General features: G+C 38.7%; 1 protein-coding gene across 7 annotated transcripts in view; it reads left to right on the top strand.

The window, feature by feature from the left end:
• The window catches only part of SRPK2 (SRSF protein kinase 2), a 135,243-nt gene that overhangs the window by 76,636 nt on the left and 36,116 nt on the right, over positions 1 to 22,491 (top strand). For all 7 annotated transcript variants that reach the window (XM_072327236.1, XM_072327226.1, XM_072327229.1 and 4 more), the window contains 4 exons: positions 15,067 to 15,218; positions 20,959 to 21,067; positions 21,606 to 21,693; positions 21,925 to 22,012. In XM_072327236.1, the coding sequence (XP_072183337.1) occupies positions 15,067 to 15,218; positions 20,959 to 21,067; positions 21,606 to 21,693; positions 21,925 to 22,012 (437 nt within the window). The remainder of the gene's footprint in view (positions 1 to 15,066; positions 15,219 to 20,958; positions 21,068 to 21,605; positions 21,694 to 21,924; positions 22,013 to 22,491) is intronic.

Genomic DNA, 22,491 nt, shown 5'->3' with positions numbered 1-22,491 from the left:
GGCAGTATCAGAGGTGCCATTTTTGGGGGGATCAGGAGACTGCCTGGGGGAAGAAGGAACTTTTTGTCTTTGCTTTTACACTTTTCTTTGGATGTCTGAGCATGGGAGTTTCTCAGATATGAGATACTGGTGTATGCAGGTCTGTGATCTCTCCTGTTAGAGCCCTTCTGATATAATTGCACTCAAGTTCTTGGATCTTCCATGGGATTTCTGTTTCAGGAAGTATATTTTGTTTTAGCTCATGTTTGCAACTTTAAGGATTTGGAAAGAAAAGCTGTATAGATGAGAAAGAGTAAGACAATGCATTCTGGCAATAGACTTTGAGTATTGGCTTTTGTTATAAGTCAGAACTATATATGTTTGAACTAAAGCATGTTTTTCAGATCATGTGACTCATTGACTTAAACCTGGCTTTGAGACTCCTTCCCAGGCTGCGTAGGTGTAGTGTGTGTGTGGGTCCATCTCCTCCTCTCATATTTCTAGTCAGAAACTCTTCCAGACAGAAAAAATACTTTAAAACTTTTTTTTTTTTTTTTTTTTTTTTTCCAAAATATTTTACCCTTGAAAAAGCGTCCAGAGAAAGTCTAACAGAGGTGAGGGAAATGCTTTGTTTCTTCTAAGCTTAAAAACATTCACAGCATTTACCAGCCACCTAAATAGACTCTGAGAGTAATTTCCATTCTAACTCTTGTTTACAGTAAGCTGTCTAATTAAGTTGCTTTGGTATTGAAAACATGTCTGGGACATTAACCATTCGTTGTGTTGTTAGGTCTTTGGAAGTTCGAGTATCCTGATCTCACACCTGATGATAAAAGCTGAGCAATGGCACAGCTGCTCAGGGGCTGCAGATCTTTGTTTAAATTTTTTGTTACAAATAAATGTCTTTGTAGTCATCTGATGTGGCTTTTTGAGAGTAAGATGTAGGAGCTGTCTCACTTTAAGGAATAAATCTGGTTTTTTTCATCATACAGTGCAAGAACACATGATATTATTTACTTAAAAAAAAACAGGGACCTGCCTGTGTCATTGATCAAAAACAAAAAGGAGAATAGTGAATTCCACTTCCATATATATTTCCTATGATATAATTTTGGGGCTAGTAATATAAATAAATTCTGAATGTCTGAATGAAACAATCCAAGAATTCTTGAAGCCACTTTAACCAGTCTGCAGGCCTCCAATGAAATCACAAACCTTGCATATATGGGCTCTGTTGCATATTATATAAATATGACTTAAGCTCTTTTCCTGCTCACACAGAGCCTGTGTTGGCAGAGGAAAGCAGGGCCAGTTTCCATGGCGACGGCGAGGCACTGTGAGGAGGCCTGCGGTTGGTATTTTTATGCAGGCGAGGAGATGCAGACCTACATTTTTAGCTAGGAAATGTTTTAAACCACAAAAACATTTAGCAATGGTTATAAACCTATTGAAGAGGTAGATCTGCCTAACAGTGGAAACAGAAACCTCTTATTTGCTTTTTGCAATAGAAAATGTATTTTCATTATGTTACTCTGATGTTACAGAAGAGCATTGTTGAATATATACACAATTATTACTGATGCATTTGCATGGAAATCGGAAGGAATTTTCCATACTTAAGGGGGTTTTGCACTGTGTCAAAACAGGGATGAAAAAGGCTGATTTTTGGCCCAGCCTTCTAGCCTGTTCCATCCACTTTTTAACCTTCTCCACTCCTGTCTTTGAGGACTTTGAGAAAAATCTCATTCCTTATGGCAATCTTCTGTTATCTTTAGTGGGGCTTAATATGTCTTTTTCTATTTTTAGCACGACCATAGGGATGAGGAGAACGCTTACCCTGACTTCTTTATTTTCTTTTTCCCCCGGCACTAAACATGGTAATGATACCAGGCCCTTGGGCCCCTTATTAGCTGAAGGCTGTTCAGTAAAGTTTTACACCATTGCTCCTTACTGTATGTTTTTGCCTGCCCTTTGTGTATTAGGTACCATTAGTATTTGTTTTTTAAGAAGTGGTTGTATGTGGTATGCAGATTCCTAAGTGGAAGTCAGATGGAACTGGAAGAATTTGGGATATCTGTTTTACAAAGTGCCTCCTGTGTACTTGTGAAAATGCTCACGGGGTAGACTGGGGCATCACACGGAGGTAAAGGCGGTGAAGACAGTGTTTAAAACAGACAAAAAAGGCTGCTTCCTCTGTCTCCCTGGAAGATACATTTGTGAACACCTGACAAGGTTTTCAGGTAGTTATTTTCATCTGATATTAAAGAAAAGCTAGGAGTGAGGAAACACCATATAAAGGTATCAGGTAGCTTTCTAGAAATGCTGCATTTTCATTTGGTTACCAAATGAAGGAGTATCTAAGGGAAAGAAGTTCTGAAGCCTGTTGTTTCTCTCTTATCTTGGAGTGGTCTGAGGTGAAGCTTTGCTCATCTCTTTGCATTTCTCTATGCCACCTACACTGTAAAGCTCTACCTTGGTGAAGTGGGATGTTCTGGGAAGTCAGAAACTTCTGAGGAGATAAACCTATCTGGAAGCAGTATTCTTCAGAAGTGTGAAAGGCTCTGTACATCTCAATGAATCATCTTTCTTCCCCAGCCCTAGCACAGTACAGCTAATCTTTATCTGGTATTCCCTAGCAGGAATTCATCAAATATCTAAAGGCAACTGATTTTCCCTAACTGGGACCTTTGTGGAAATCCAAGTAGACTAAGTGAGGGGGAAACAACCTCCTCTTTACTCTCAAACTCAATACCAAACAGAATTGAACATAGAGGCATTTTACTGCTGCCCAAGGCTTGGCTGCCTTGTCATGCTAATGATTTATAGTGGAATAGCCCCACCCCATCTTGCATTCAGCTTGTTTCACCTTCTGTGAAGTTTAGCGCTTTCAATTTTTGCTATTAAATGAAAACCCATGTGCATACCGAATGCATATATATATTAATTCAGGAGCAGAAAAATGTATTTGCCTCTGCAGTAACTAATAGTACGTAAGGTGAGGTGAGCCTGCTCAGTTCCTCTCCTGAAACAGTGATACTGCTCAGAGTTCCCCTCAGCTATTTTCCATCCATTGCTGGTGGTAGCCTACATAGCTTCTTGAAGACTTCACTGAGGCTTGTCAAATAACTGAGCCAATGCCAGAGTAGACTTTAGCTGACTTTGGCACAGACTCAGCTCGGTGAAACTCAAGGCAATACATTACAAACATATGTAACATGTCTTGGTTTTAGCACCAGTCAGATCAAAAGCTGTGCCACAACCATAACACCTCAGTATTTCCATTTTCATCATCAACAGTAAACTTAAAATGTTCCTTGGATCTCAGTTTCTGCTCTTCTGGTATACCATGGATTTGAAGATACAATGTTGTCATCCTTAATTGTCCTTAGGAGTTCAGCACCAGCCTGTTTCTGTTTTGAATTGTGTTCTGGTTTGAATTGTGCCATGCTAGTTATCTTTGACATTTGACTTTTGAAACCTGAAATCTTGTAAGTTCTTCAGTTTTTGTAAGAGCTCTTCTAGTGGTCAGGTGCAGATACAGGCTTAATTGTGTGAGAGAGGGTGATAGCTTCCCACTAAATAATAGTTGCTATCCACTTCCTCTTGTAAACTGGGTTCAGAAGTTACCTTTGTTAGATGATCTTGCCTTTCTTGAGGCTTACAAGTTGCTGATGTGGTGTGGGAAGCTTCAGTCACAGCACTCTGGTATCAGGACACCTGGCTGTGGAAGGATCTTATTCTGGGAGGCAGGCTCATCCTTACAGTTACGTCTTTTCTACAAGAGCAAATGTCCATCTGGGATGCTGTGACAGCTGGGATTCCTTGAGTGGTTTGTTGTTTTTTTTTTTTTTTTTTTTTTCCAATGTGGATTAGAATCTCTGTTATTGTTAGAAATAGGAATGTTCTGATAAGTGAGTCATCCAGCATCCGTGCTGTGAGGTAGAGCACACCAAATGCAACTCTGGTGGTTGGATGGTCCTTGCTCTCAGACTTGCTGACACAAAAGAGATTCTGAAAACCTCATAAGGACTTATCACAGTTTTTGGTAACCCAAACTGCCTCATTCAAGTCAGCTGAGCTGGCTGGACAGGGCTTTAAAATACTTCCCCAGTTTTCCTGAGGCAGCCACTGCTTGGTGAAGGACCAACTAAAGGAACAGACCTTGAGCTGCAAGCTTCAGACAAGATGGAGAGCTTCAAAATGAGCCCCACAGCCCATACGGTGAGTGGTTGATAGGAATAAGGACTTGAAAGGCATTTCCTTGTCAATGTTGAATGAGCAGAACTGCACAAGGAGGAGTAATGACCTCTGCACTGTAGGAATATGAGACAAGATAGGACTCTGGATGCAGCTGCTTCACACATATGGTGTGACGTTTGCATCAAATAAATAGAAGATACCATAATCTGTAGGAGACACAGATGGTGGTTGGGCAAGTGATCAGTTCTAACTTTGCATTAAAAAGTAAAAAATCTGAAGTGGAAAACTTATTCTGAGAGCGAGGCACTTTAAAAGACTTATTTTTCTCAGAAACTGAAGCTATTGTTTTCTTTCTTCTGTATCAGTTTATCAAACAGTTATCCCAATAAAATGGTGTTTCCATGTATCTGAGCAGTAGTAATTGCTACCACCTCTACTAACACAAGGAAATAAAAAGACTAAGTCATAAATGCCACGGTGCATTACTCAAGAAGAAAATGAAGAAAGCCTCATTGAGTCAGTCTTGCACATAGTGGGGATGAAAAGTCAGTCTCTAAATTTAACAGCTAGTGTCATTTTAGTTGGTGTCACCATTTTGGATTGTAACTCAAAGCTGAAGAGTGGTCATGGTCCCATGTCCAAAAGAGGTTGCCAGCTGCCATTTATTTGCACTGCTACGAACTATCTCTCAGATTCAGGAAAGCCCAGCTAGGACAGTGCAGACTTGTACAGACCAGGAAGAAAATACCTTGTTTGTGCTTATAGGCTGCTCATTTCTTAATCCTAGCTTATGCATATGTACAGGTTTTAAAATTACTGCTGTGGATGAATAGGTTATGAAAAATTTTCACCTCCAATTACAAATGCAACCCTTAAAGTTTTTGATGCTGTATTTATCAGGGAGGACAAGGGGTAATGGCTTTCAACTAAAAGAGGGGAGATTTAGCTTCAGTGTTAGGAAGAAATCATTCAGAGGGCAGTGAGGCCCTGGCACAGCTGCCCATAGAGTTGTGGGTGCCCCATTCCTGGAGGTGCCCAGGGCCAGGTTGGAAGGGGCCCAGAGCTGGTGGGGGGCAGCCAGCCCACAGCAGGAAATTGCAACTAGAGGGTTCCTTTTAAGGTCCCTTTCAACACAATCTGTTATGTGATTCTGTTAAAAACAGCCACTCACTCTTTGAATGAGATGGCTTGAAACACATATATCTGAAAATCTGACCTTTTTCTCACTTTTGACTGATACTGAACTTTGCAATTACTTCTTTTATGAATTTCCATTATGCAAAAGAATACTTCAATTAAAATGAATGAGTAGACATGCTCGTATATTGTGTTTACCCACATACATTGTATCCAAAACAGAAGAATTCTAGCAACTTTCAAAAACTGGCACAACTGCTTTGAGTGGCAGACGTATTTCTAACATGACTAAAATTGAAGGTAAAAAGTTTTGAATTCTTGTTTAGTTTGTTCCTATTACATACTATTATTACTTTGTATTTGCTGCAGATAAAGGGTTTCCTCTGGTTGCTGACTTAGTAATGTAACCTGATTCCTTCAGGCTCTTATCTTTTTCTGTTTCCTGCCTTCCAATTGTGTTTCCCAGTATTTGTCCACAGTTATCTATTTACCTTAATCCCCCTGCCCTATAGATTTAGCTTCCCAAACAGTAAGTAAGCATGGAGACGAAAAATGTCAGTAAGTTGTACTCTTTATTTTTTATTATTATTATTATTATTATTATTATTATTATTATTATTATTATTATTATTATTATTATTTGCATTGAGATGATTATCTGAAATTGGGCTTACGTTTTCCTAGGGTGAGACTAGGGGAGAAGAAAAGCAAGGGATGAGCTGCTGCTGACAGTGTTTGGTAATAAGTGAAGAATTACAGCTTCACTGTTCTTATTAAATCTTATCTAGGAGGCTGCTAAACAGGTAAAAAGGGCTAAAAAGGCTGGAAAAAGGGCTAAACAGGTAAACAGGTTAAAAGGGCTGTATTTGTTGATTTATTCCTGCTCAATTTGGTTATCATGGTTGCTTTTAATTTAGTTTATAACACATGTATATTCAGTAGTGCATGTATGTTTATATTGATTCTAAGGAAGTTGTTGGCTTTTATTGTTGGTTTGTTGATTGGGGAGACATTTGGTGCCAAATAAAGCTGGATCTGCTCTGTTCCAAAGGGACAAATAACACTCCGGGAGAGCAGAAGATGCTTCTCCAGTCTTCCCTCCACAACTTGCAAATTTGTTGCTAGTAGCAACTGTAAGATACTGAAACAACAAGCAGCAAGTTTTCTGATTGTATCTTATTAATAGACAGAATAGAAACGCTATAATTATTTAGACAAAGAGAAAGTAAAAAATTAAATACTACAGTGTAGCATACCAAAAAGAAAGTAAAAAGTTAATTTCCATTTATATACTTGTGACTCATTCTGTTAAAAGTAATTGTCAAAGAGCTTAACTATAGTAACAAGGAAAAAGAAGTCCAAGCAAACAGTAGCCACAACCTCAGCTGCCTGCCCCTGTTTCCTGTAAGGTCCTCCAGTCAGTCAGAAGTTGAAGTGCTTACACAGATGGATGGAGGAAGCAGCTATGCAGCATGAGAAAGGATTCTTCTCACTGGAGACTTTGGAGAAGGTGAAGCTTCAGTGGAGGCTGTGAGACTGCTTTGGTTTTTTGACCAGTTTTTTATTGTTTTTGTGGAGCAGTGACTTCCAATGGAGGTTTCATTTTGGCATCCATTAGGGTACATATATACAAGGGCTGCTCTAAAAGTGGTAACTCCTGTTTTATTGCATTGGCCTGTGACATCAGAAGTGGATGCTGGTGGTATAGCAATAGAGGTTGAACCTTCCCACCCATATTCTGCTGTATTTTGTTGTCGTGTGACAGATGGCAGCAGAGGGGCAGTCTGACAAAATGGTGGCTGACATGGAAGTACATATAAAGCAAAGGTGTGGAGTGGAATTCCTCCATGTGGAAAACATTGCAGCCATTGACGTTCATCGTCACTTACTCATCGTTTGGGGAGAGCAACCAGTGGATGTGAGCACAGCGAGGTGCTGGGTGATGTGTTTCAGCAGTGGTGACAGCAACTGTGGGTCACCTTCCCTGGTGCAGATTGTTATGAGTGCGGCATGCAGGCTCTTGTTCATCACTGGTGAAAATGCATAGCTAATGGTGGTGGCTATGTTGAAAAACAGTGTTTTGTAGCTGAGTATTTGCTCTGTCAAATACTTATTGTGTTCTTTGTTGTAGTTTTCATTGAAATAAATAGAATGCATTGGTTTTGAAGTGACCTGCTGAAGAAACTCTTTATTTTCCATCGATCAGCACATATCCCACAGATTTATTTCTCCTCTTTGGCTTTTAGAAATTGTGGTGCAATTTCTTTTTTTATATAACTTTCTCAACCTTTACAACACTTTACTGCAGGCTCAAGCTATGGGCAGTTTGGATACTGCTGAGTGCACTTCTAGGAGTTTTCTTTTTATGTCCCCAGGTGATCCTGTGTTTTTCTAGACTGTTGACTTTTTCCTCTGCTAGTTTGTCATGGAGAGCTGGTCTGGAAGGCAGAACTTTGCAAGAAACCAGCATTTGAGGATAAAACCTGATAAGTTCAGTGAAGAGTGGGGTTTTCTGGGTAGATTTGGCATATGCTTTGCTGTTGTAAGAAAGTGTTCACATAATTGCAGTTATTGAGAGAACAATTTGAAGGGAGGCTTTTAGAGCTTGAAAACTTTTGTTTCTGGAACCTCGGTGTTACTGTCTCAGAGAAAGACCAGAAAAGCCACCTTCTCTGATGTACCAACCTGTCAGACCACACTGTTTTATGTTAGATATAATTTGTTATAATTTTAGGCTACTGCTGGTTCCTTCCAGCTCTGCAGTGGGCTCCTACTTGGCTCTGCTGATCTCATGGCTACAGTGAGAAGTTCAGCTCATGAGTTTGTTATTCCTCGTGGCTACGTAATCTCCAGTGCTGAGGCAAGGGAGTGACTCCATGGCCAGGAGTGGAAAAAGATGTGTCACGGTGCTGCCAGGCTGGGGTGAAAGCATGCGGAGGCTTGCAGCATTGGCTACTTGAAATTGTATTTATTTATAGCACTCATTGTTTGGAAAGGAAGGCAGAGTTCCTTGGCACTTTACTTCGACTTTGGTGTACACTAAAGCCCAAGGTTGCCTCCACAAGGGTGAAGAGAATGAAAAGTTACTTCTCTGAACTCGTGTTTAGTTGAGGTTAGAGAATCCATTGCGTTTCAGCCTCCTTTACTCCAGGAGGGATTTCTGCTAGTTCTTTGATGGATACTGTGATGTTAACAGCCCCAACAGGAATGATAGTTTTATTTGATAGCAACCAGATGTGGAAACTGCTTCATGCTTGTGACACAGCAGCAGTCTGTTTTTTTTTGTGTTTTTTTTTTTTTAACCCATGGATATTCTAGGATTGGAAACTGTATTGTTTGGCACTGATATAAGAACATAAATTGATCATTTTACACAAACAGGCTGCCTCAGTTTACTTGAACAACCCATTGGAGCTAGTTAAAATTGTGTCTCCTTCTAGATTTATAGTCTTTGATTGCAAAAACTAAGACAATCTCTGGTATAATTACAAATTATTACAATACGGAATTACAAATAATGTATAAGTATTATTAAAATTTAAAATTATTCGTAATTCTAACAAAACATTTAGGATCTTATTTGAAATACATTGCTTTGTTCCTTGAGCAATAACTTAGGGGTTATTTTGATCTCTCATGATTTTTTTTTGCTTGATCTATGCATGAATTTATTTAGAAAGCCTTTGTTTGAGTCTGTCTCACATTCAGAGAGCTCACTGTTAGCAGTCACTTGTCTAATTAAGCTAAATATGCATTTGGGAAGAAGAATAGGCAAGAGTTCAACTAGAAAAGCAGATACCATTTGGACACAAGAGAAAGAGATCCAAATAATTGAGTCCTTGAGCAATTAGTAGTAGCTGGAAGAGACTTGTGTATAGAGATTTCAGACTTCAAGCTCGGCAGCACCTGGTAGTCCTGCCCTGAAGCATGAGAGCTTTTGCCTTCTGGAGCTGGAGGGAAACATTGCTGGAGCTCCTTCCAGATGGACCCACACCTACTCAGAGCTTTTGTAAAGCTCCTGTCTCAGCATTAGGAGGCTTACAGAATGTTTCTTCTGGTCCTTAGCCTCCCCCCACCTCCCTGTTTTTCTCTTCAATTCCCCAAAGAGCCTCTGTGAACATGTCAGGAGACTCATAACATTGTTAGAATACTGTTGTTTCCAAATTTTATCTTATTAAATATATGAAGGAGTCATTTAACTTCTTTTTAATCACATTTTCTATAAGCAAATAAACTTCCCTGGATTTGTGCATTTGAAAATCTTAAGGATGCTCTTTTTCTCCCCTTAGGTTGAGGCAACTCTTAGCCTACTTCATGGGTTTCTTCTGGCTTTCCCCAACATTTTTGTCACATAACTCTGTTTTCATTTGAGACATGGCCCTTCTAAAGGCAAGAGAATCAAGTGCAGGCATTAGTTGTGTTCAAGGTAAAGTTTTGTTACCAAAAAGTAGTCTTTAAATGAATAAATCCAGTAGTTCATCCTGCCTGCACTGTTCACAAAGGTCTCCCCCTGGGTTAGGCCTTCCCACATGGAGAATACCTTGCTGCTTTTTGCATAATCTCACTGTATAGCAGTCTTGCCTGCAATGCATTCTTACTCATTGCTTTGACAGTAACAATAAAAACATCATTTTCATTTGATGAGTGTTTTGGATAAAGAGGCCTGTGGCCTGTTTTAAGCGTTAGTCACGAATGATTCATCTGCTGAGGAAGAGGAAGGTGTGTCTGAGGGTGAGATGGCTGTCCTGGGTCAGCCCATGGTGTGGCTGCATTCTCCCAACCAGGCCAGCTGCCTCAGGAAGGGCACAGGGCTGGGCCCCAGCGTGCTCAGCTCTCCAAATCCAGCAGCTTCTGTCTACCGGCCTTCCTGAGTCAAAGGTGGTTTTGTGGGAGCCACCAGTACGCGTTTCTGACATGACTTCTACTGATCCTTACTTGGAAGCTGGGTAAGCTTCTCCCATCTGTCGTATCCTGGAGGAAAAAAAAAAAACAAACAACACAAAAACCGAACAGCTTTATCTTTTAACATCATACTGCAGAAATAAGTTACTTCTGTGTAGTGTTTTTCTGAAATTGACTCAATTTGTATAGGGTGTGGCAGCGAACAAACACTTCCTATTCATTCTTCTGCTCCTCTCAAGAATTTATAGATCTCCGCTGACTGTTTTCCTGGCTGAGGAATGCTGGTGAGTTCAGATGCTTCCCATATGGAAGGCATTTCATGTTTTTAGTCACCCTCGCTGCTCTTGTTTTACCTTTTCCAAAATAGAAGCAGAGCAAAACAACCCACCACAACAAAGGTGGGCACCCCTTCCTGAACTTCTCATGGTACAGTTTATTCTACATATCCAGGCTTTAATGTCATGCTTATTGCATAAGCACTGGAGCAACATGGTCCAACCATGATCTGTGGGGGAGAGTTTCGAAGTCATTTTTTTATTTCTTAAAGTGGGTGACTGATTTTCCTGAGACCCCTTTTAGCATTTAGCCATATTCAGCTTTGTGTTCACTGTATGGCAGAAATGCTCCAGCTTTTCTTTTGTTAAATAAAGAAATTCCCTCTAAGAGCCAGTTAAAAATAGAATTTCATTGTATTTTGTTTGGATTGTGGTGTGTTTAAAAAGGAGCAATTAAAAGATAAAAACATCCTGACTAGTGTTTGCTAATTGTTTGTTGTTGCTTAGTTTAATATACTTGTAAGGTTTGTCATTGTAGCCTGTGGAGATGGTCAGTACTCTGCATACCCACTAATAGAACACTGTGAATCTAGAAATAGTGTCTCGTCTTCTTTTCATCAAGTATTTATGCTTGGATGACGATGAATAACCTAGTAGTGGTAGACCACAGAGTACCAAGAGATTACTGCAGAAAAAAGCAAAATAGGTTTAGTGTATGCAAGCATCTGTTATATAATGCATGCCCTTACATCCAACATTTTAGGAAATTAAGAAGAGTTATAACTCAAAATAATGCAGCTGTTGAATAGCTATGGAATTATAGGGTGTTTTTTTTTTTTTGCAATCGTATTTCTGAAAAGGGAGTGGAGGGTATCATGTCTGTTTGTTGCTCACAACTTACCTAACGTCTGAATTGTTCATGTCAACGATGCGCTAAAGTCCACTTAATGAAAAATAAATTCGAATTTTAAGAAGTTCTATACTAAAAAAGGAAATTTGAACAAAGTGTGTATTCACGTCATACTTCAGATAGGAAGATATTGTTGCAACATAGTAGATAGTATCTTATCTTTCCAATTCAAGGACTAAGAAATAGCAAAACAGGAGATCTCTTGCAGATTGGTGCCTCAACTCAACATTGTGAATTGTGTCAAGGCAGCAGAGCAAGCATCAGTGATGCTAGAATGAGCCGCTGAACTTGTATGCAGAATTTAAGCAGCCAAAGCAGTGCTAAAGACTAGATCTTCACCTGTACCTCAGAAATGTAACAGTGGACATAAACAACAGTGTCCCTTGTTAAGAATCCTGAACTAAAGCAGGCAGGTGGCAAAAGAAGCCAGTGATACAGAATCAAGAATCAGGCTGGTGTATCAGAACCGCATTTCTTTCCATCACCCTTCTTCGCACAGTAGCATTTAATTGCTTTAAAAGGTAAAAACAAAGCTAAAAGCACAAAGATTGTTCTCAGTTTAAATCAGTGTTTTGTTACTTGCAGATAAAACCATAAATCACCCCAGAAGGAAATAAAGTTATGTCCTTCCTTCCTGGTGTATGCAAAGGAAAATAGGAAAATGCTCCTGAATTCTAGGATACCAAGTGCAGCACGGATTGTAGACAGGAAAAAGTAACCTTTTCAAACCCAAATCAGATACAGTAGCTTGAGAAAGATGCAGAAGCATCTCTGTTTTGCTAAATTGGTTTCCCTAGAAATAAATTCCTTCCTCTCATCTCTTGGAGGGAAATTCTTGGTATTCCTTGACAGTTATTTCAACATGAGTGACAAAATGTGTAATGCTTCCAGTTCTCTTTAAAGCGTTATTTTTGTTGTGTAAATAAGTAGATCTGGTAGTTGTTTGCTTAAAGAACAAAATCAGTGCAGTTTCAGTCAGTTTTTTGAATTACTACCTGCACCACATTCCTCAGCCTACCCTCCAGGTACTGATTTTGCTGCATTTGTGTCATTTTATGTGACCAAATTAATAAAATGTGATCTGAGTGAGGTAAAATGATGGTACCATCCAAAACTGTTTATCCAAGCATTGGACTGTGTTTGAGGTACATAATGCTTACATTATGCAGGCAGTTTTACTGCATTTTATTTAACTTCTTTTTTATTTCTAATATTTCAGTACTTTATATGACATGTGATCAGGGTATCCAAAATGATGTTGTGTCCATTAAATGGGGTTTCAAGGTTTGTAGAGCAGAGCCTTTCACAGATTTGTTTTTAAGAGGATGAAAGCTCTCTGCCAATGTGGACGATTGGTTTGCTGACCTCTTGAGACCAGACTGGTGGAAATGCATTAGTCTAAGGTGTAGGGAGGTGAATGGTGGTCTGAGGATGTGCTGCACCTCCTTTTCTCTATGTCCGTTTGTTTTACTCCCATCATACAATATAGAGACACCTGTTAGGAAGAACAGAAGAGGAATGATAAAGGCAAAAAAAGGTAGAATTTATGGAAGCAGGAGCACATGGAAGTATGTTCATTCTTTATCTTATGAATGGGTTCCTTCGCTTGTTTCCATTCTGTCCTAAACTTTACACGGCTAACAATTAAACATATTTATGTACCTTGAGGAGGTTTCTCACCATAACGTATTGACTTGTATAACCATTGTATTTCATTAATAAATTAGTTCCAAGTGCTCTTTTTAAAATCTGACTATTTACTGAAATAATAGAAGAATGTTATTTTCTAAAAGAAATATCAGGCAGATAAATTTGGTACGCATGCAACTTCCAGTAATGTCCTTTAAAGCAAAAGCATAATAGCAGCTGCTGTGCAGGCGGTGCGTGTTGCCAGTGGAATTTATTTCTGACCAACTGTGTACTCTTCTCCTCCAAATGCTCTTTCTTGAACAATTGCAGTGTGTAAAAGGAAAAAAAAAGTAGTGGTGGGCAATGATGAGAAGAATGAATAGAGGAGTGTGGATGGACGTAAATACGTTTTCTGTTTGTGATCAAGGAAGTACTTGATTCAAAGTTTTAGGAGATTAGAAATTAACAAACTGCAAGGGTTGTTCTCAGTTGTGGTTATTTGAATGATAAAGTGCTGTTAATTAGTTTTGGTGGTTTTTTTTTGAGACAGCTTAGATCTGAGGGATGAATTTATATACAAATTGTAGCAGCTCATGGTGGCACAAATACTTTAAGATGTTTCGCAAGTACATGTTTGTTCTTTTTCATGGAGTATCAAAATAACCCAGTATCAGTACCTGAGATGTCGGATAAGGTTTTCTTGACTGTTTGACAAGTATTCTGCAACTCTGGATTTCATTTTTACGTGTACCACATTTAGAAATGTGAGTACTTAGTAGACGTAGAAATACCATAAACATAATTGGATATGAAATGCTATTAGTAACAGACTGAAGGGCCTGGATCATCTCCCCTATGAGGAGAGACTTAGGGAACTGGGTCTGTTTAGCCTTGAGAAAAGAAGGCTGAGAGGGGACTTGATCCAGGTTTATAAATACCTGAAGTGTGGGAGCCATAGTGGCGAGGCTGGTCTGTTTTCAGTAGTGCGTGGGGACAGGACTAGGGGAAATGGGCTGAAACTTCAGCATAGGAAGTTCCACACGAATGTGCGCAAGAACTTCCTTACAGTGAGGGTGACGGAGCACTGGAACAGGCTGCCCAGGGAGGTGGTGGAGTCTCCTTCTCTGGAGATATTCAAGACCCGCCTGGACGCCTACCTGTGCGACGTGGTGTAGGGAGCCTGCTTTGGCAGGGGGGTTGGACTCGATGATCTCTAGAGGTCCCTTCCAACCCCTACAATTCTGTGATTCTGTGATTCTGTAACTTTCATTTTCCTGTTTGCTTTTTTTTAGAACTGTAGATGAAAGACAGCTAGAAAACTGCTTCTTGGTTGGTGTTGATCTGGTTGTGTCCTTTAGTTGTTCGTTTTTTTCCATTTAGCAGATGCACAAGAGTGCTGTGTGTGTGTGTGCTCTTGAGCTACATCAGAAGATTAATTTTTCTCTTTTTTACTAACAGCAGTTTTTAGCATCTTGTTTACTGATACAGCTTTTCATAGTCCTGACAGCAGCTACAGATAAGGAAAAGTATTAAGTTGCCTGGTTTATTTTGGCAACATTAGAAAATGGCTTCTTAGTAGGTATTAATGATATCTTTTTCTCATTCAGCTAGCAGGAAAGAGATTTGAAATAACTTGGTTTTCTTGGTGTCTTTTTAAAAATACTTTTTTCAGTCATGCTAAGAACATTGGTCTCACGTCTCAGTTGCTCACCAGGAATTCAGAATTCTGGTCCCTATCAGGAGCAGGCTGCCCAGGGAGGTGGTGGAGTCACTAGAAAAGAGTAAATGTGACTCTGATCCAACATTCATGATTCTTATGCTGTCTGTGTCTTCTGCAAGCAATTCTAGTGAATAAGTCCAAATTCACTGGAAACTTGCTTTTGTTGCAATCAGGTGCCTTCCTGGGTCATCACAAGATGATGGTAAAGATACCAGTGAGGACATGAGATTTTCCAAGGTGTTTTCCCTCTCCTCTGGACGACCAAGCTACCTGCTGACCTGACCCTTCACTAAGCATCTTCTCTTTCACTCCAGGCCAGAGCCTCAGCAGAAAGTTCCCTCAGCACCTCCGCCCCCGCCGCCGCCCCCACCTCCACCCCTGCCAGAGCCCACCCCGCCAGAGCCAGAGGAGGAGATCCTCGGGTCTGACGATGAGGAGCAGGAGGATCCCGCGGATTATTGTAAAGGTGGGTGCAGTAATGTGCTGTCCGTTGGGGTAGTGGCCATCATGCACATTTTCAAACAGGTTCTGGGGAGGTTTTTAAGGACCCGGTCATTGTTTATGGAACTTACACAGAAGTTGTGAACAGCTATTTGCACAGCTGTCTTCAGCTCAGCTTTTTCACTTAGCCATAGCTTATGCATGCATTTTGCAATTAAAAGATACATAAATACTATATGTCCGTTGTAGTTGTAAGAATAAACTTTCCCTGATTGATATTGATTGTAAGAGAAACACCTATCCTAACTCAAACAAACATCCCCTCTGTGTACTCTAAAATACCTTCATGCGTTTGACATCAACTAAGCATATATTGGAATCTGTATCTTCTCTTTCTCATACCTGCACCAGCATATGATATCTGCTTCTTTTTGTACATTGTTTTTGCAGACCTCAGCAGTGTTTAATGTTCTCTGTGTTTTTATTTTAGTTTCTGATTTCTTTAGCTTTTGTAGTTACTTACATCATTATTGATACAGATTTTACCATAAGAGTAACAGGCAAATGCAGATAACTTTTTGCATAAGAACAGGACTGCAGTACAATAGCGTTGTATATTAATTTGGTATAGTGTGACCCCTAATGCTCCAAGCCTGTTCCCGTTAGGGCAAAATGTACATTGTATTCAAGAATCATCACAGATAAGAGATCTGTCAAAAATTACTTACTGCCTTGAATTAATCTTTTAGTACAGCCAAAAGACACTGACATACATTGACTTAATCTGTTATTCCACGTTCCTCAAATCAAGAAAAATTTGGTATCAGATATGATGCTGTCTTATCCCTGAAGGTTCTCTATAAGCCTGCAGATGTGCCATTTTAGGAATCCTTTTTCCCAGCTTGGAATAAGCTGTTCTGTTTTTCCATATCGAATAATTGGAAGTGACATTTTCATCTCAGTGTAAGAACTTATATTAATATGTGATATTTCAAGTGTTGAAATGGGTTATGAATTCCAATAGTGAAAACCAAATGGTAAACTCAAACTAGATTTTGAAGTCTGCAGCAGAGAAAAGGAAAACTCATAGGGAAAACATGTTTGTATTAAATTTTCTCTTACAACATGCTTATTCCTTATGATAACTCTTGGTATCTGTAACATCTTCCATCAGTGAGTAAGGATGGATTTGATGTTTAAACATCTGCTTACTGGTAAACATCTGTATCTACTTGAGATTAAGCATTTCTTGGCCCTGCTTAATTCTTCCCTGAAGTAAGGACTGCATTTAATTTCAGACAATCCATTGTTCTCTGTGTTCCATTATCTTTTGCAAAATATCACCATCTGGAGTGGCTGGATCACAAAAAAGAAAGAAACAAATCTAGATTTATAGTTTGCTTGTAAGTCACCTGTTCTGGAGTCTCTGTAACTCCACTCGGTTGTCAGTGAAGTACATGTCATGTTAAGAATACTTGTCCATTTCTTCTTAAAATAAAGGGAGCTTCCATGCACTGGGAGGTTATTCTGCATTCCCGTAATCTTGAAATTCTGAACTGATGGAAGTACATTTAAGATGGTTCAAGCTGTGGCTCACCCTGATGTCATAATCATTTGGTTCTGCGAGAACAGCATTTTTGCTGCTCCAGTGCCTGCTTTCTCTAACTGTAACTTCTGATCAGAATGCTTCCTTTTTTTAAACGTTGCTAAGGCTGAACTGTAGGAAAGGCCACTGTGTTGTGTAAGAATCTGAATGGAATGGCTGGACTGGGAAGATCTGGAACCATACAGACTTTGTTTAATTTATCTGAGGACCAAAGAAGTTTTTTAGTAAAGAATCGCAGGGATGGCTTTTAGAAGTATTATTTCCAAATTTCTTTGAAATATGTTTTATTCATTTGAGTATGTTTTACTGTCCTGGGTAATGTTTATGAAGTAAGAAGTAAATATTTGGAAACCATCATAGTTTACTGAAATCTCTCTTTTCTTTCTAATTTGATCTCCAAAGTAGGAATCTCCCAGGATTTTTGAGTGAGATGCAGAGCACACTTCATCTATTCTCAACCCCAGTCTATATATACTATATATATATAGTCTATATATAATATATATATATTTTTTTTAAGAATATTTTTCTATGAGCTGAGCTCTCATCTTCACCACGTTAAATGCTGGTTAGTAAGTAGTTCCCAGTCATAATGGTATTTTTCACCAGGAAATTGGATTAGTTTGAATTATCACCTGGTGTGGAAGAGAGAACTAACAGCCGTTTGTGTAAAGGAGCCTAACCTTTGTTCCCCTGGACCTTCCTCCAGAGCCTGTTAAAATCTGAGAAATGACTGCTATTGATGACTTTGAATTTAGATTAAATGCTTTTTAAATGTTTATTTGTTTTGAGAAGTGGAAATATCAAAACTCCAACTACGTGATTTTTCAAGGGGTAACTCAGACAATGCAGCCCTGAAACACTTGGAGATTTTTTTAAGAGTTTGTTATGTCATGGATGTAATCGGAATTCTTTGCTTCTCTGATCATCTTCTTTGCCCCCTGGAGATGTCTCCCATTCATCCAGTTCACAAAGGGAATAATTCCCTATACAAACATAGAACTAGCCAGCTACAATTACCAATACATTCAGGAGACATTTAGGAATAATGATCTCATTTTTTCTGACCCTCTTTCTTGAGTGCTTGTAGCTAGCTAGCTGTGTGAGAGACTTTTTTTTGTGTGCTGTAGTGAATAGCACAACAGATTTTTTGTTACATTACCAGTAGTACCACTTACACATTGTATACTTTCAAATGCCTGTGTTGTTTTTACAAAAATACATCATTTCTCTCAAACTTCTAATTATGCCTTCTGGTTGTTTGTATTTGGAAATAAGTTCCGTATCATGAAGAACTTAAGTAATTGCATTTCTCATAGGATTACACTGGGTTTTAAAATGCACTTAACTGTGTTGTTACCTGATTGCTCACAACCTGTGCACACGTAGTAGGTTCTTCATTGCTGAGTGTTAATGCTGTTACTTGGTCAAAAAAGGAAATTGTTTAGTTTAAAAGTCACTTCTAGCCTTTGTTTTATGTGCCTAAAGGCCTTCTTATACCTTTCTTGCCATACAAAGGGCTGCGTAAGTGATGTTGTGTTCCCATGGTCATCTGAAATTTGGGAAGAAAAAAACTAACTAAATCTCTAACTCCAGTGTCTTGTTGGAAATCTGACATTCCTTTATTCCTCACAATACGTACCAGATTCAATAAATCAAGCACAAGCTCCTGGAGTTCAAGTTCTACATTTAGATAGTTAAAACATATGTATGTGATACATTGGCATACGTATTCATTCTTGTCCAGGAGCTCATTAATATATACTCACGTTCACTGCTTATACGACCACCTGCTTCCCCCCCTTTTTCTCCTTCAGCTTCATCACAGTGACTTTTGACTGACCTTTAGCTGTTTTTCCCCACTTGGCAAATTTCTGTTGCTTGTTACATCATAGTAAGCAATTTTGTATCTTGGTGCACTACAGTGCCAAACAATTTATGTGAAATTCAAGAAAAAGTCCTTGCACCTGGTGGATGCAAAGATAAAAGTACTCTGCTGTGAGTTCAGTACTTCTGTGAAGCCGGATCATTAAGAAAATAAGGGCTGTTCACATACCAAGCAAAGCTAAACTGCGAAGTTTTAGAGCTAGCACTCATTGATGGCTTTTACCAAACTAATGTGTTGGTCCTTAAACTAATTTATTGATTTCTATTGCTAAGCCAACCTGTATCAGCATAGTCTCCTGAGTTCATATAATTATGTTAAGGAATGATTGAATAGGACCACTGTTACATTACCAGTAACAATAACCAATAAGCAGATTATAGAACACCTCAGAAACTTTTGTATTGTTTAATTTAAAATCTGTATTGCAAACCATGGAGAGGTGTTAAATCTAGGGGTTGTGCACTTTTAAGCAGAGGATAAAGCTTCACACTTTGTCACTGTTTTCTTGCAGTGATATATGCAGGACAAAAATCAGAAGAGAAAATGCTGTGATACTGAATTGTGTGTGAAAGCTTTTTACACAATCCTTGCTGTGAGATCAGCAGACTTGGTGTGTTTAACAGATGTAAACCTTTTCAGTAATAAAAAGGTAGAATAATGGACTTGCTCGCCGGACTTTCACATCTATTATTTGATCATCCCGGGTAGAGTTTTATGGAAAGAATTTGTCAAATAATAGTATTTTTTTTTGTTTGTTTGTATTAAACCAGTTGGTAACTGTTTTAATATAATTATATTCATCCAAATTTTGAAATGTTTTTATCCTCAGCTGTTTCTGCAGGGATGGCCAAGTAGAAATTTAAATTTTTTAGCGCTTTTGTTTTTAATGTTATTTCATTATCAGCAATATATTATCTGAGCTTTATAATTCTATCATCTAATTGTATTAAATGTATTAATCTGCTCTGGAAGGCTTTGTGAGAAGCTCACCGATAAACACCTGAACTTCTGTCAAGGCAAAAGATGCTACTAGCAAAGAAAGGATATAAATATTTTTAGATTTGATGCTGCTGTTCCACAGATAAGGGGATAAGAGCCCACTCCCTGTACTAAATCCGAGGAATTAGGTAATAAATTGACATGGTTGTTTGTGCTGGGCTCCAGTGCTGGCAAGGTTTTTGGGAGATCTCAAAACAAATACAACAACTTAGGGGAAGTAGTCTTTTCCTAATTTGAAATGGAATAATCAGTAGTGAAGGGTTCTGCCAAAGGCCAGTTGAGCGTGACATTCTGAAAGACCAGAAGGAGCCAAAGAGATAATTCCTTGACGCTTGGCAGATGGGCAACATCCTGGAGAGTTGTAGCTGCATTATTTTTAGCAGACTAGTCAGAATTGTGAACATTTATTAGTGTGTTAGGTCCAAATAATAATCTTGTGTGATCAGTTCTCTTTCCCATGCTTAAGAATGCATCTTAAAATAGAAAGGATATGAAAAAGCCCCACAGTGGAGCTGTGGACATCACCTCTACCTCTTACAGCCACGTCACACTGTGTTGAAACCTGAGTTCTAGCTGTGGGGTTGGCCTTTCTGACAGCAGGGCTCGGGGCATCAGCTGGGACTTCGGTGGTGTGGTTGAGTGGTTGGCCTGCAGATGGGTTAAAATGTGGTCTTGGGTGAAGCCTGCAGCTGCCTGCTCCCTCTGCTTCATCACTGTAAAAGCCTCAGACTTGCAAAGATGCACTGCTGCTGTGGCTCAGGATCTAAGCAGAAGAGCGTCGATAAATTTGACATTGTTCTTAATATTTTCTGGTGAAGTATTTTATTGCCACTTTTATTTAGTAGAGAGCAAGTGGGAATTAGAACAGTCTCTGTTGAGATTTTGCAATCATCCAAGAATATGTTGGCTGGAGAAAATTCAAATATGATAAAGAAATAATGTAGATCTTTTCTGTACTCTTTGTGAAGTAGAAGATAGGCCTGGGGAAACACAGAACAGATGGTAATGTTTCCACAAATGAAAGCCATAAAGGAGAAGGGCCAATAAACTCTATAGTGTGTACAGGGCATGAGTATTTTCCCTCCAGGCCAAGTAAGGCAGAGTTTTTAACATTAATGTTTCTTTTTTAGATTTCCTATATATAGTACAGGACAATTTGAAAAGGAAAAACTATACTACAAGGAAAATCATTTTCTGCAAGATTTAAATGAAAAACTGAGAAGCATTGTTTGTTTCCTGACTAATCTTCTTCTGCTTGTTTTTTCATGAAAGGTGGCTATCATCCAGTGAAAATCGGCGATCTCTTCAATGGCCGGTATCATGTTATTAGAAAGCTAGGATGGGGGCACTTCTCTACGGTCTGGCTATGCTGGGATATGCAGTAAGTGAACTACTTATCTACACGCACTTGATCTTGTTTACAGTAACTTTTTTGTTGTTTTTTTTTGGGTGGGGGGAAGGAGGAAGGCACTTGATAAAGTTATGTAAATGTATGCAGTCTTTTTCTGCAGAAAAGTGTCTGCATTATTATTTTGCTCTTGGTTAAGGCTGTGGTTTATAAATCTTCTCAGGAATGTGTAACTTTTATTTGACAGATTAGCTTTGCTTATTGAATTTATGTGTAGTCTTAAACATGTGAGAGTAAGATAAGATTTTTATTTCTGTTGCATCTTTAAGGAAAAAATATCATTACTATGATACCTCTTTTAAATACATTATCTTTAGGGAAATAAAATATTTAATAAGACAGTTAACAGAATGTCACAAGAAGCTGCTTTTTCGTGTAGTTTCAGCTTTATGGTATTCCAGCAGAATACATTAGCTAATGAAATATGGTACTTAAAATCTCCAAGCCTTCAAAATGTCTCTTTTAGCTTAGAGCACTTGTTGATAATGTTTTTGGTTTCATTATTTTCTAGGGGAAAAAGATTTGTTGCAATGAAAGTCGTAAAAAGTGCCCAGCACTACACAGAGACAGCCTTGGATGAAATAAAGTTACTCAAATGTGTACGTATCACTCATGTAGTTTTCAGTACCAGCCATAACAGTAATAACAAATAACAGTAAAGAATGTAGTAGGATATACTGTTTAATTTATTTTTTTTCCTAAATAGCTTATTTGTTATGTAACTGTGGCTCTTAAAGCTCCAAAATATTAACTTTGGACAGAGGGGAAATTACTTACCGCTCTCATGTCAGTTGTTTCCTGAAATGTCTGTGTTCACACTCTTGGTTTAGGTTCGTGAAAGCGACCCTAATGATCCCAACAAAGATATGGTTGTACAACTAATCGATGACTTCAAAATTTCTGGAATGAATGGGATACGTATCCTTTTGAAAACATTGCACCTTCTGTTAAAGTAATCTGTGGAGATAAGTAAGCTCTTTGTTCTGGCTATTTTTAGGTTGTCTTAGTTTAAAACTGTAGTGCAGAAACATCAACATAAGGGTAGATGGTTCCTCTCATTTTGGTTGCTTCATTGGTTAGCTACCATGCTAGAAAGATGCTTAAATGTCAGTGAAACCAGTGTAATCTGCGTTTTTTGTAGATTTTATCATCAAATTACCGTGAATTAAAATAAACTATATGGTTGCTTGCAGTCATTTCAACTTGTTTATAAATGACATGTGGCCAAGAAACTTGTTAATACAATGGGGCTAAGAACCCTAGTTGAGCTGAAATGCTTCCTGAGAAGTACTGCATAAATTTCTCTATTATCTGTGTTCACTAAAAAAATAATGTCACCAAAGCACTTCAGCTCTTAAGACAACTGTTCTGGTGGAAACTAATTGAAGTTATTTTTA

The sequence above is a fragment of the Excalfactoria chinensis genome, chromosome 1, assembly GCF_039878825.1.
Source record: "Excalfactoria chinensis isolate bCotChi1 chromosome 1, bCotChi1.hap2, whole genome shotgun sequence".
NCBI lineage: Eukaryota > Metazoa > Chordata > Aves > Galliformes > Phasianidae > Excalfactoria > Excalfactoria chinensis.
Note: the sequence above shows the minus strand (reverse complement) of the source record. Positions and strands in the feature narration are given on the sequence as shown.